Source organism: Hippoglossus hippoglossus, chromosome 16 (assembly GCF_009819705.1).
Source record: "Hippoglossus hippoglossus isolate fHipHip1 chromosome 16, fHipHip1.pri, whole genome shotgun sequence".
NCBI lineage: Eukaryota > Metazoa > Chordata > Actinopteri > Pleuronectiformes > Pleuronectidae > Hippoglossus > Hippoglossus hippoglossus.
Genome location: NC_047166.1, coordinates 18,023,851 through 18,036,974, shown reverse-complemented (window position 1 = coordinate 18,036,974; position 13,124 = coordinate 18,023,851). Strand labels below are relative to the sequence as shown.

Sequence of the window (13,124 nt, the reverse complement as noted above, 5' to 3'; positions counted from 1 at the left end):
CACGCACACACGCACGCTGTCATTAACGGAGTTCATTTCTTTCCCAGGATTTACATTCTTCCCCGTATAGACATCCTCCTCCTCCTCGTCTTCCTCGCCACCCACACCTCCCTGTTGCCACTTTATGATTTGTTACCCACACATCAGCCACATCATACTCACACAGGACGCTCTCCTTCCTCCTCTGCACCCCCTCCCTACCACCAACCACCTCTCTCTCTCTCTTGCTCTCTCTCTCTCACTCTGCCATGGTTCAATTGCCGATCGATGAAGGCAGCGTTCAAACTGTATAGGCTAGACTCCTCTCAGTGCTCCAGCCTGTTTGTAGGGATTTAAAGAAAGAGAGGAAGAGGGGGAGATGCTGAGCAGCAGATGCGAGGGCGCACCAGCAGAGATGCTCACACTTGATGCCCCTCTCAGCAGAGATGGTTGAGCCCTCGTCCAGGTTGCCGTGGTCTCTCTCTCCTCAAACCCAGACTCGCGCACTTCTCTCCCGGCAACTGACATAGCGCGGCGGCAGTGGTGGCGCGGGCGGCTCAGCCTGGCTCTCTGCTCCTGAGAAGGGAAGACTCCACACTTCACGAAGAGAAAACACACTCTCACACACACACACACACACACACACACACACAGACACACACGGGGATCGGAAAGGTTAGATGCGTTAGTTGAGAACATGAAGGGGATTTACAGAGACGGATACTACGACGGATCTATTGAACTACGGGACGTCTTCAACAGGAGATGCGTGAAATGTGAATGCCGAGGGGACTTTGCGCAAGCCAGGACGATGAGGATTAGGACGGGACTTGTTTTTTGGAACCTCGTCTTCTCTCTGATGTTCACATGTGTGAAAGGTACGGGCCACTGCAGCAATGTTCCACATCTTCTCACGCGCCTGCTATGTGTGCGTGCGTGCATGCGTTGCTGCTTTAACGTTACAGACGTGCGCAAAATAGGCTACCACGGTTTACTGGAGGGACTTTTTGAGGGACGCAGCGCTCAATGCAGGCTTTGACTGAGGCGCTCAATAGATATTCTTGCGGTAGCCTCTTCTAATAGCCTACGTGAGCTGCTTTGCTTAGTAGGCTAACTAGTGGATTGTTGAGGCGCAAGTGCATGCACTGCAGATTTCCTACAGGATGTTGGGGGATTGTGATTTATTTAGACTGAAGCATATTCTCCCTTTTTTTTCTGGGTCGAGTTTTCAAATATTTAAGGTGGGATCTGCGTCAGGGCCAATTACGCATCAGAAACGGCCATTTAGGGGAGGGGGTCCAGGCAATTAGTGGTGTGGAATCAATTTGTCCACTGGTGTTTATCGGACTTGCCAGTGCAGACAGGTGTAAGGTGGGCTTGTTAGTATTCCAGTGGCTCTTTCGCAGGCACTGCCCATTTGAATACTCGCTGTGGCTGCTGAGGTAACCACTGTCTCCTTGTTTTTTCCCCCCTGTAATGCACCTACAGTTATTTTGGCCAATGAATATTTCACTTTTTCTGACTTCTGATTGTGTTTTTTCTTTTTTTGTGCACAATTCCTAGTCTTTGCACTCCAATGTCTCGCCCCATCTCGGTTTTCCTCCCCCTTACTTCACAACAGTAATTTGATTCATGCTATTTGCAGCTTTAAATCTGTCAAAGCAATTGTTGCTCATTTGCCACACTGCAATGACCATGAGCTCATCTTTTGTCCACTGACACTCCAACGTTTCCAAAAAACTAATGAAATTCATCACTTGCTTCCTGCAATTTCACTGATGTTGATGATAAAAAGTGTCTTTGTGTGTGTGTTGGTGTGTGTTTGTGTGTGTGTGTGTGTGTGTGTGTGTGTGTGTGTGTGTGTGTATGTGTGTGTGCTCTATGTTTATTGTGACATTTACTGCGTGAAATCCCCCCTTTCCAACTAAAATAAATTAATGAAAAAAAATGCAAATCCAATACCAACCCTCAGAATGTTTTTCTTCTCAAATGTGTGTATATGTACAGGGACAATCTGTGTGTGTGTATGTGTGTGTATGTGTGTGTGTGTGCATCTGTGGCTGTTTATCTGCTCAGCGCATATATGTGTGTCTGAGTATGGGCCCTCACAGATATCAATTTACATGCAGATTGTTCACCCTGTGAGTAATTCTCGTGTCTGTCTATTGCGGCTGGATGAGATGTGCAGCATGCAGAGTACCATCGCCCACCAAGACTGAGCCAAGTCGAGTCGAGCAGAGTCGGTCACAGTTGCTGTTTCATCACCACCCACATTGTGGCAATGTCAAACCTCGAGGCCACTGCCAATCCTCCTAGTTCTGTTACTTATTAGGGAGCCAGCCAGCCAGGAATTGGGGAGGGAGGGAGGAAAGGAGGAAAGGAGAAGGAGGAGGCCTGGGTCTTCACTTAGACAAGAATGAAGGAAATAGTGACACAGAGGAAGGCGAGGAGGAAGACCCACACAGCTGTTGTTCCTCTGCTCTGACAGTTGACACAGTGTGTGCAGAAGTAAAAAGATATCCACTAGATCTAGCCTGTGACTCACTTCCCTTGCTAAGATAATGATGTGATATAAAAAGAAGAAGCCCCATATCTAGAAAAGTTTGTTCAACACCGCCTAGCTATAGCGGAGCCTTTTCATTGACTAAAAATCTGATTATTTCTGAACCAGGATCCGGTGTGTGGGCGATGCACAGTTCTGAAGTTTTCTCACTCACCTGCTTGATTCTTGGCACATCTCATGAAGTGATGTTTGGTGGATTTCATCAGCTTGGGTTTAATAGGGCCGCACAGTGATTAGTGAAAACATTGCAGCAGTCCACTACCAAACAAATGAGGACATCCACTGGAACTGTGTCGCAGGGGAACTTATAAAACTGCTTGACACAGACACAAATATAGGAAGATAAACTGCAAACACGTTTTTTTTTTAAACAGAGCAAAAGGCCTGGGTCAGATAAAAATTGAATTTCTTTACAGTGACGCAAAACTAAAAGCCCCCCATTCATACTAGAAGCTTTTATAAGCTATGGCTCACATTTTGTTAGGGTGGTGATGTTCTTAAAATGGAATTGAAGAAGAGACAAATTGGAGTCATGGCCACGGCTTGTGTGTCTCCTTTATATTCTTAAACGTTTTTAAAATATTTCTTATTGAAACTGATCAATGTTGTGGTACTTTCCAGATGAGAGTCGACTCAAACCGTCGGTTTCTATGTTTTGGGAGTTTTTTTTTTCCAGACAGGCCTCAAAGTGACCTGATAGAGTAGGAAGGGACAAGAACATCATGTGAAGTTAAAGGGACACCACAGGATTGGACAAACAGAACACACAGACCTGTTTCCCACTGACATTAGCATGTCAGATGACATCTATCCATTATCTGTACCACTTATCCTCTTGAGGGTCGAACAGGGAGATGGAGCCAATCCCAGCTGACATTGGGCGAGAGGCGGGTGCACCGGGACAGGTCGCCAGCGTATCACAGCTCCATCATACAACGGCAAACAACCATATGGTCAATGTAGTGTCTCCAGTCAAACTAATCCTGAATCTGCAAGTCTTTGGACTGTGGATGAAGCTGGACGACACGTAGAAAACCCCCACAGACACAGGAAGAACATGCAAACTCTGCACATAAAAGACCCCAGACGAACTCGTATTCAAACAGGGGACCTTCTTGCTATCTATGTTTAAGTCAGCTAACAGTGAACAATAATTGATATTGAACAGATTGTTAGAAAATGGCCGTCTTGTGTGTCACACCAAACAATTTTGAGAACACTGCATTTCTCAAATTTCCTTCTTGCTTCTATATTTTGTAAAAGTTATCTTTTGGAACTGGGTCACTAATTGTTGGTAATCAGGTGGGCTCCGCACAGACAGTAATCTGGCCACTGAGCCCTCAGTGAAGACTTTCTCTCAATGTGATTATGTAAACAGGCTGGAAAGGCTGCTAGGGCTAATCAGGATTACAATTTGTCTGTGTAATTACACACTATCTATGGGGAATGTGGGGCATTATCCTACTACCCCCTCAGTTTCTTGATCTCCACAACGGAAGAAGAGGGGTAGAAGGGGACAGTATCCCGAAGAATCGCTTGGGTCCAACTGTAGAATATACTGTTTTCCAGGATACATGACAGTAGTTTTACTCGCTGGAATCCTGATGCCTCTTTTACTGCTGACATTTCACCATATAGTCCTAGTGGTGTACCAAAGTACTACTCAGCTCACCCACTGGCCTCATGCCCATGGCTTGAGGCCGGGGCCGGGCTCTCAGATGGCGCTGACAGATTCCTGCATAGACGGGATATAGTTTGCTGGTTGCGAGTGAGTCTGTTCTTCTCAGGTATCAGTTTTAATATAAGCAGCACTCTTGGGGGAGAGAGAGATTGGCAATATCTTGTCTTCAGGAAGAAAAATAGCTCACCGTTTGTTAAGATTAAATGTAATAGGTTGAGGAGATGCTGCTTCCAGAGTCAAGGCTACAGATACAAAGTGGACCGTCTGCACCTCAGGTGCCATTGTCAGAGGGGATTAAACTCAGTTAACTGTCTGCAGGCATATTTGCTGATAAAAATGTATGCATCTATTTGGCTTCATCCATGCTGAGGTAAAAATTCTAAAACACCTGACCAAGTGAGAAATTTCCAATCACATTGTAGTCGAGATATTTAGCTTTAATGCAGTAACTTTGTGTAATAACTGTTTTTAAGAAAGAACATAAATTTGGAAAAAAAGACACTATAAATGAGATCTTACCAAATTATGTAACTTCTAATGAGCTGTAACCAAACATGTTTGCATATAAAACCCATATGCATTTCTTAAGTTTTCACTGAATCACACAATAGAATCCATACATTTGGGTATTTTTTGTCTGACCTTGTCAAGAATTGTATCCACAGTATATTTCCAGTGTTATTCACTTTAAAACCTGTACCATGCACACCCACGTACCTCCTCGAGTCCTCCTCCGCAGTGCCCACTGCTGTTCTTGTTTGTGTCTGTGGCTGTCGACTGGATTTTTGATATGTGACAGGGGAGCAGGCAGGGGTAAGGCATGGTCGGGGAAACAAAGCAGGATGATGTGAAGGTAATTGAGGAGGTAGGGTGTTTATTGGAGGTTGCTTTGATTCCGTAGCAAATTTCTACAGGAATTAAAATGAAAGGTGGTTATAGCTTAACAGACGGCTGTTTAGACACTCAGCTGCACCACTTTGCTATCAGTGTTGAGGAGGCAGCACTGGGGACTGCATATATTCCATCGAGCTAGAAAATACAGACCTAGACAGACCTGAGCACTTCCAAAGTACAATCTCAATTGCTGTCGAGAGGCTCTCAGATCGGCTGCATAGATGTTACATTGCTGTTAATTTAACAATTGACTTGATAGTTTTTAAGTTCTCTGACATCCTCTGAATGATAAAGCAGTAAATGTGATGTCTCATACAGGGTTAGTGGGTTTTTTTGTCGGAAAAATACATTCAGGCCTCTGCTGAGCGTGCTGAAAAAAATCATTGATTGACTAATTATCTGATTTTACAGTTCCATGCTGTGTACATTGGCCTATGGTGCTAGCCTGGGGAGCTGTATTTATTAAAGCACTTATTCATTCATCTTTGTCCATTCAGGTCTAATTCTCATCATGAGAGCATCAACAAGGACGAGCTACTGTATGTCACTGATACAAAGAAACCGAACCTCTAGGAAAAGCCAATAACACCAAACTGCAGTGCTGGCACTTTTAGACTTGTACTTTAGCCCAAGAATTTAACGTTTATCCAAACAAAACACAAACAAGGGAGGTGTTTTAGGTCCTGATGACATTTTAGGTAATCTGTAGAAACAGCTATCTACAGGAAAATTAAGAAACCGATAGCAGGTGCATTTAATTCAATGTGTTCTGCCTATTTGCTGTTTACGTGCAAGCAACCAAAGCCTGCTCAAACACGACTGGTCAATTCAGAATCGAAAACCCAAAACCTTGTTCCTCGTTCACATGCGGAATCTGTTTACAGAGATTAGTGTGACTCAGTCATGTTTTGTCTTATCTGCAGCTGCAACAGGTGTAAAATGCTAAATTTCATTGCCTGCAGGTGGGGTAAGTGTTCAAATTGCACCGGCTCTTTTCTTTCCTCTGTATAACCCCAGGTTAGCATGAGTGGAATTGGTAACGGTTTCTGGAGAAAGTGCAAACTGCCAAATGTCAATGAGGTGGTTTGTAAGTTTGTGATTGAGTTTCAAGTGAAGTGCATGAGGTGCTTTGAGTTTGCAAGAAAAACATCTTCATTGTTTGAACAGGCTGAAAACTGGAGGGAGATGTTTACTCGGAAAGTGAAAAAACAGTCAAGTATAGTTTCAGCCTCTCTTCGTCGACAAAAAGACGCTTTCTCGTTCCGTGCTCTTTTCGTTCTTCCTTTTTTCGGGGGGAAAGTGAAGTGTTGATGTTATTTGTTTGGAAAATTGGAAGTGAGAGAGACAGGCGTCCTATTAGATGTGTTGTTGGCTCACTGTTTTGTGTTGTACAGCAGCCCTCACAGTGGTGGCCTGGCATCAGGTGCAATATGGCTCAGTAGCACTTTGAGGAGTTATTGGTGTCTAGCCATAAAATACTGTATCTGCTCGGAGGTAGCTGATGCACCGGCAGCATTCAGACATCGGGAAGCAGTTATTATACTTGGCCACGCAGACACGCAAACCTCAACCTGTTATTTCCGTGTGCAATGGCCTGTGCTCGGGCTGGGCGTTTGTGCACGTGCCAGCTGTGTTTCACTGTGGCAGAGTGTTTGATTTTAGTATTTTTCACCTCAGTGGTTGGCAATTTAAAACCACCAAATGGAATATTTCAGAGCCCTTTCCCAAATTGCAATGACACACTCATGAGGTAATAGTCATTCTGTAGAAAGCCTCTTTTCTGTTTGTGCTGTACGGAGCCCATTTCCTTTTCATCAACCATGCAGACAAGCATAGTGAGGGCCTGCGATTATGCACATTCTATCAGTATGAATTGTGAGGGTGCCGCACAGCCATGCAGATAAAATCCTTCTCTTTGGGGACGTCAATTTAAGATTTCTGTCTGCTAAGGTTGCAGCCGGGGCCGTGGCAGTCGTCATTGTTGTATTCCTGCTTGTGCTGATGAAAAATTATTTTCACTTCCCTCCACATGTTACTGTCTGTGACTCGGAGTGCAGCTTGTCATAGCGCTGAGAGAAAAGTGCTTGGATTTCTAAAAACAAAATTACGTCTAAATATAACTCCTGAGTGCTGTAGCATCTCTGATTTGATACAGTGCAGACCCCGAAGGTGGGACAGCAGATGAGCAACTTGAGTTTCGCGCCGTGTCTTTTTTTTTTTGCATTACCGCTGATCAATGGAAACGTAATTCTATCATTTCAATTTAACTTTTTTTTGCTTTTTTGTGAAAGTTTCCATTTCACTCAGATTTCATTAGAATTAAAACAGAATATGAAAATTATTACCCAGAGTTGCACTAATTTATCTCCTAAAAACTGTAGTTAAGAAAATGAATATTCATGCAGGAGCGTCTGTGTGCTTCTCTTTGTGGTGTTTCATTGCAACAGTGAGACCAGAACTTTGCAGCAAATGCCAGGGTGTTTGCTGACCTTTGTTTTGCTCGGTAAGGGCTCTATCTCTCCAGTCAGTGCACTGTAACCAGGCCTCGCTGATGGATATCTCTGTATTGGCTGACTAACCTTTCAGGTCAGGTGGAAATCAATGCAGGTTTTTTCGTAATTTAACTTTGATTGCTAGGAGTGGTGCTGTTGCCTCCCTCTCAGTTTGTAACAGGCCCTCATCATGAACAATGATGAAATGCCATCCGGAGAGAGAGGTGTCCTTGACGAAGCATATACTACAGACCATCATGAGGAAATGGAGTATCAAGCATAGGGAGAGAGCTAGAGAGAGAAAGAGAGATAGAATAATACATACCTAAAACGAGTCAAAAAGAGGAGAGTGAAAAGCACGTCGCTCAGTGGGCTTGTGGATATTGGGCTTTGGAGTTGTTTGAAGAAAGATACTGTGATGTATGAAGGATGAGGGCAAAACACTGTTCATGCATAGTTCGACTGGCGCTGCAAGTGTTGTTCAAAGCGAGGCTCGAACTGCTGTGAGTGTTTTTGCACTGCAGCAGAATTTGTGTACTTGCACTGCAAGATTAAGTCATACACTTAATTATGTACAAATTTGAGATGGTGATGCCCTTATCGTTTCATCCTTATAAAATCATATGTAGAGGTTTTATGTGCTCTTTTTTAGTCCCTTTTATCCTAAACAGTATATTATAGCCCATGTATATCCATATGAGGGAGAAGCATGTGTACAGGGATTTTATGTATATCAACTCATACACATCAACACACACAGTTTGTGCCAGAGATTCGAACAAATCACTCATTACAAGTCAAAGTAAGCTTTAAAGACTCTGGGGAACTTTGAGTCTCAGCTCATATCTCCACTGAACATAAAAACTCTGTCAGCTCTATTTAGTATTTAAATAGATGTCATGGTTTAAAAAGTCAAATAAAATCATAGGTGAAGCTTAAACACAGTAAAACAAGTAAATTCATCATTCAGACACAAGTGCTATACAAATGGTTGCAGATCCAGATCCCCCAGATCCCCAATGTTTTTCTGGACCAATCCCTCACAGATTTGTTCAATTAAATTATTATATTTAGTTTCTTCTGCTTGTTAGAGATGTTATCATATTTCATGATCTGAGAAATGAAGGGATGCATGCTGATTTTGGAAAGAGGAGGCCCAAGAATGGAGTCTTGAGGAACTCCACATTCGAACATTGTTTTGCTCAGAGATAGAGCTTCATAGATACCAGTTGGCACAAATTTGAAGCCAGTTTAGCACAGTGCCATAAAATTCATCCACTTTTCTAGTCTGTCGAGCAGTATCTCAGGTCAGCAGTGTCGAAAGCAGAGATCCCGTAACACCAAGACTGACATTTTTGATGCATCACTGCTCAAAAACATGTCATCTAAAACTTTAACTAGTGCACTCTCAGTGCTGTGGTTTGGTGGAAATCCAGACTTAAAAAGCATTTAAGAAATATTTTTGCGCCAGGACAGTGTTATGTTGCTGAGAGACAATCTTTTTTTCAATGATGTCTCCTTAAAAAGGTGAACATATATAGTTATTTATCATGGAGGCATCCAGCTTTAATAACTACTGTCTTCATGGCGCTTGGAAAGATCCCTGACTGAAGAGAACAATTGGCTTCCTACTATAATCTGTGGCTACGCAGTAAAAAAGAATCAACAATAATAATAGGAACTATATGAAGTGATAATAAGTAGTAATCATTCATAAAAGCATAATTACTTAAGGAATTATACCGCATTTGAAAAACAGCAAAAAAAGCTCGTATTTTTTTAAGAGAAACTCAATATAATCAGCCGTGAAACATCTCACGAGTCAGAGCAAGGAGAAGGAAGAAAGCAGTTCACCTCTGTCTTTGGTCTCTTGGCTCCGTGCTTCACACACACACACCCACACACACACACACACAGGAGCCTGATTGGCCAGTAGCTCAGGTGGTTGAGCATGTTGGTCATTTGTCATGTGGTGGCTCCCAGGATTTTCCTACTCGTTGAAGTATCCATGAATGGAACAACGAAGCCCAAATGTTCTGGATGTGTGTGCTTGTGGAAATGAAGGTCAGCTTCTTTGGTCAAAAGCCTCTGCCAGAGTATGGTAACTTCATAATGTCCAATAAACCTACACAAATGTCCTTACATGAGCTCAGCTGGTGTTTGTCCACACATTATTAACATAATTAAGTTTGGAAATGTTCCAACTAAAGACCAGCACCCTTTTGTATTTAATGCCTGTGTTTTTTAAATCTATGCTTCACAAACTAAAGGGCACTTAGAAGTATTGTGCAGTGCAGCTCTACCAGTGAATAAACTTTACACTATCTGGAACCAAAGGGGGCGCTACAACATTTCTGTAGTTGCCAGTACTTCTAATTCCATTAGTCAGGGCCCAAAAACTTTCATATCCATATTACATAATTTACTCCAAGCCACAGGACTTTGTTCGATTAGATCAAGTTTATTGTCTCTTTGGAAAAATTACTTTGGACACACAGGCTACCACATAAACTAGGGATAATAAACAGTTGATAAAGGGCAAATACAGTACAAAAGACAGCAGATAAATTCAATACTCTTTAAGGACAATAAAGCAAATGGAACAGAATACATTTGCCAGACTGGAGTGCCGCAGTCCTTCATCAGAATTCAACACTGCCCGGGGAGGAGAAGACTTTGTCTAGCAGTTAATTCTTCTCTGCTGGATCCTGAAGCAACTACATGAGGGAACAGGTCACACTGTGAATGTTTATTTTCTGAGCCTGTTTAATGGGTGTCTGCTCAGAAATGGTCGATTGGGACGGGCCAATATCTCACACCCATTAACCATTATATTATCATCTATTACCTGATCGTCTGTTTGTCACTCATAATAATCTGACTGGCTGTAAATGACTCCTCCTCCTCTTTTCCCTGCTGCACATAATCATTTATTTTTATGACTTCACTACAAAACTGCATTAATTCCAGAGAAAAACACATTGGCTGTTATGCACCTCACACACCAGTCCATGCACTGGGAAGTCAACATGTTGCCTCTAATTTTCTTCCGTGCTCATAGCAAACATTAAATAACCAATTTAGCCTGAAACAAATTAGTTTAGTCCTTGAAAATAATAGGATACTCTCTATGATGCATTATGCATTTTGTTTAAAAAATCAATCTTATTTTCCATCCACACAGGGCACAGCACTGGGGTTCATTAACTGGATCATTCTGCCCAAAATCTCTGTATTCACTGGGAAAGGGATCGGAGAATCACATTCATTAGACTTGTTCTCTGTTTGTATTAGTGGGAAGCAGTACAACAAGGCCAACAACACACATAAATATGCATGTTCACACACGCACATGCAATTCAGATTGACAAACACTTTGAGAACTCCCATCAGGGTGGAAGCCAACTGCCATTTTCCTTTCTGTGTTTTGCTTAGCGCGTGTAACAGTCATGCAGATATGAACAAAGGTGTAGCGGAGTGAAAATGTGTGCAAAAAGGCCAGGGGTAAATGTAAGTATTTTAAGGAAACAGCTGGGACCGTTCTTGTGCTGCCTGTCAGCCGGCCGCGGCCGCCCGCTGTGCCCCTGTTTCTTTCAGGCTCGTGCGTTATGATACTGATTTATCGTTGTGAACTGTATTTTCCCCACTGTGCAATCACAGCATGTTGTTAATTTGGTTTCTCATCGCAATTTATGGTCAGTGTTGCAGCATGATATTAATGTGGGGTCGGGAATAAAAAAAACCCTACCGGGGAATGCGTTTTACAGCTGAGATGATGATGGAGGTCGGAGCGGGCAACTTAGCGGTGACAGTGGAATTCAAAGAAGACATACTGTTGGTCTAAGTGGTAAATGGATTTAATGCACGTCCTCTCCCCTGACGAGGAAGCACAAGTTGTCAATGTTTTCCTTTGAAGAAACAAGATGAGTGTTTACAATGTTCTTTTTATAGATCCAGCTTTTATGGAGATGACAGTACTTAACATATTACAAGCTTGTATGAATCACAGCATTGAAAAGGGGATTCTAATTCATAATGAATAGCTTATGGGGAGAAAAAAATAGAAAACCCGATGGGAGGGGGGACAGTGGGATGAGGAGGAGCTGGGAGTTGTTGGGAAAATGAGAGGTAGAGTTACAGAGAGAGAGAGAGAGAGAGAGAGAGAGAGAGAGAGAGAGAGAGAGAGAGAGAGAGAGAGATGAAGAAAGATTGTGGGAACAATTGGCTGAATAGGCAGTGAATGAAATAGGTGAGAGAGACGAGGGGGTGAAGCTGAGGGAGATACAAAGTGGGACAAAATCTGCAGATGGTGAGAGAGAGATGCGGGGATAATGAAGGATGAAAGGAATTCTTAGATCTGAGAAAGAGGAAGGGAAAAAAAGCGAGCTCGGCAGAAAGGGGGAAATAGATATCTTGGCATTGAGCATCTGTTTTGTCATCCCCGGGACATCAGAACAATCAGCCAGGCAAACACTGCTAAGCATTTCACACAAACAAGCATTACTCTGAATAGGTTGAAACATTAGTAATGCTTGACAAACACTGATGCGGTATCAGACGGCCTCAGTTAAAAGCAGCCGTACTACATTTTTTGTGGGTTGAAGATTGTGTGATTGATTGAGGCTAACAGAAAATGTATAGGTCTTTTCCTTTGCCTTGTTGTTGTCCTCGACCAGGATTTCGTCAGGTTAGTTTTACCATGATGTCAGCTGAAGTTACACCGTTACAACTTAATCTAGTTTCCTTCATTAATAATAACGTTTTTGTAGCAATGGTTAAATGGTAAATGGACTGTATTCATACAGCACTTTTCTAGCCTTATCGACCACTGAACACACTATCGACTACAGTACAAGCCACATTCACACAGGGCTTCGCTTTTCCTATCACACAGTGGTACAATGTAAGTAAAGTTGGACCCCTGCCCCAGCAGCAGCAGCAGCAGCAGCACAGGTGGAGAAACAGCATCTAGACCATAGACCTTATATAGACTCAGACATAATGATGTAGGATCGTGGTAATTTTACTTGTGCTTGAGTACATTTAAAAAAATGTATTTGTACTTAGGTCAAATGTTGGAGTACTTCCTTCACCGCTGAAGGATAAGCAGTATAGATAATGGATAGATTTAGGAAGGATATTTCAAAACTCTCATGCCAACAGACATAAAACCAAGACATCTGTTCTCATTATCAACTGTGATCCTTCCCTAACCCTAACCCTAACCCTAACAGTGAAAGGGTTTTCCAGCAATTTAATATGACTGATCTCATGAATTAAGAAGACTTGAGTACATTTCCAAAACACTAGCTCCTACAAATAAGGTAAATGCCAAACTGTGGTTAAACCTTCCCTATTTTCCACATATTTCTAACACCAAACTGTGATCCATAGGCTTATTGTTTAATGTTTTCTCATGGTTTAGGCTGAGATAGCCCTGACGACATAATCTGAATAACTTTTTCAACTTTCTAATAACCACAGAGCATATATACCTTATTATACAACTTGTTTT

At 42.5% G+C, this 13,124-nt stretch overlaps 1 protein-coding gene across 5 annotated transcripts in view; it reads left to right on the top strand.

Moving 5' to 3' along the window:
• Positions 1–213: 213 nt before the first annotated feature.
• LOC117776906 (CUB and sushi domain-containing protein 3-like) overlaps positions 214–13,124 on the top strand; it is a 213,822-nt gene continuing 200,911 nt past the window's right edge. For 4 of the 5 annotated variants that reach the window (XM_034611302.1, XM_034611297.1, XM_034611301.1 and 1 more), the window contains exon 1: positions 214–857. In XM_034611302.1, coding sequence (XP_034467193.1) covers positions 677–857 — 181 coding nt within the window. In that variant the 5' untranslated portion in view covers positions 214–676. The remainder of the gene's footprint in view (positions 858–13,124) is intronic. The other variant, XM_034611300.1, reaches the window with a different exon arrangement.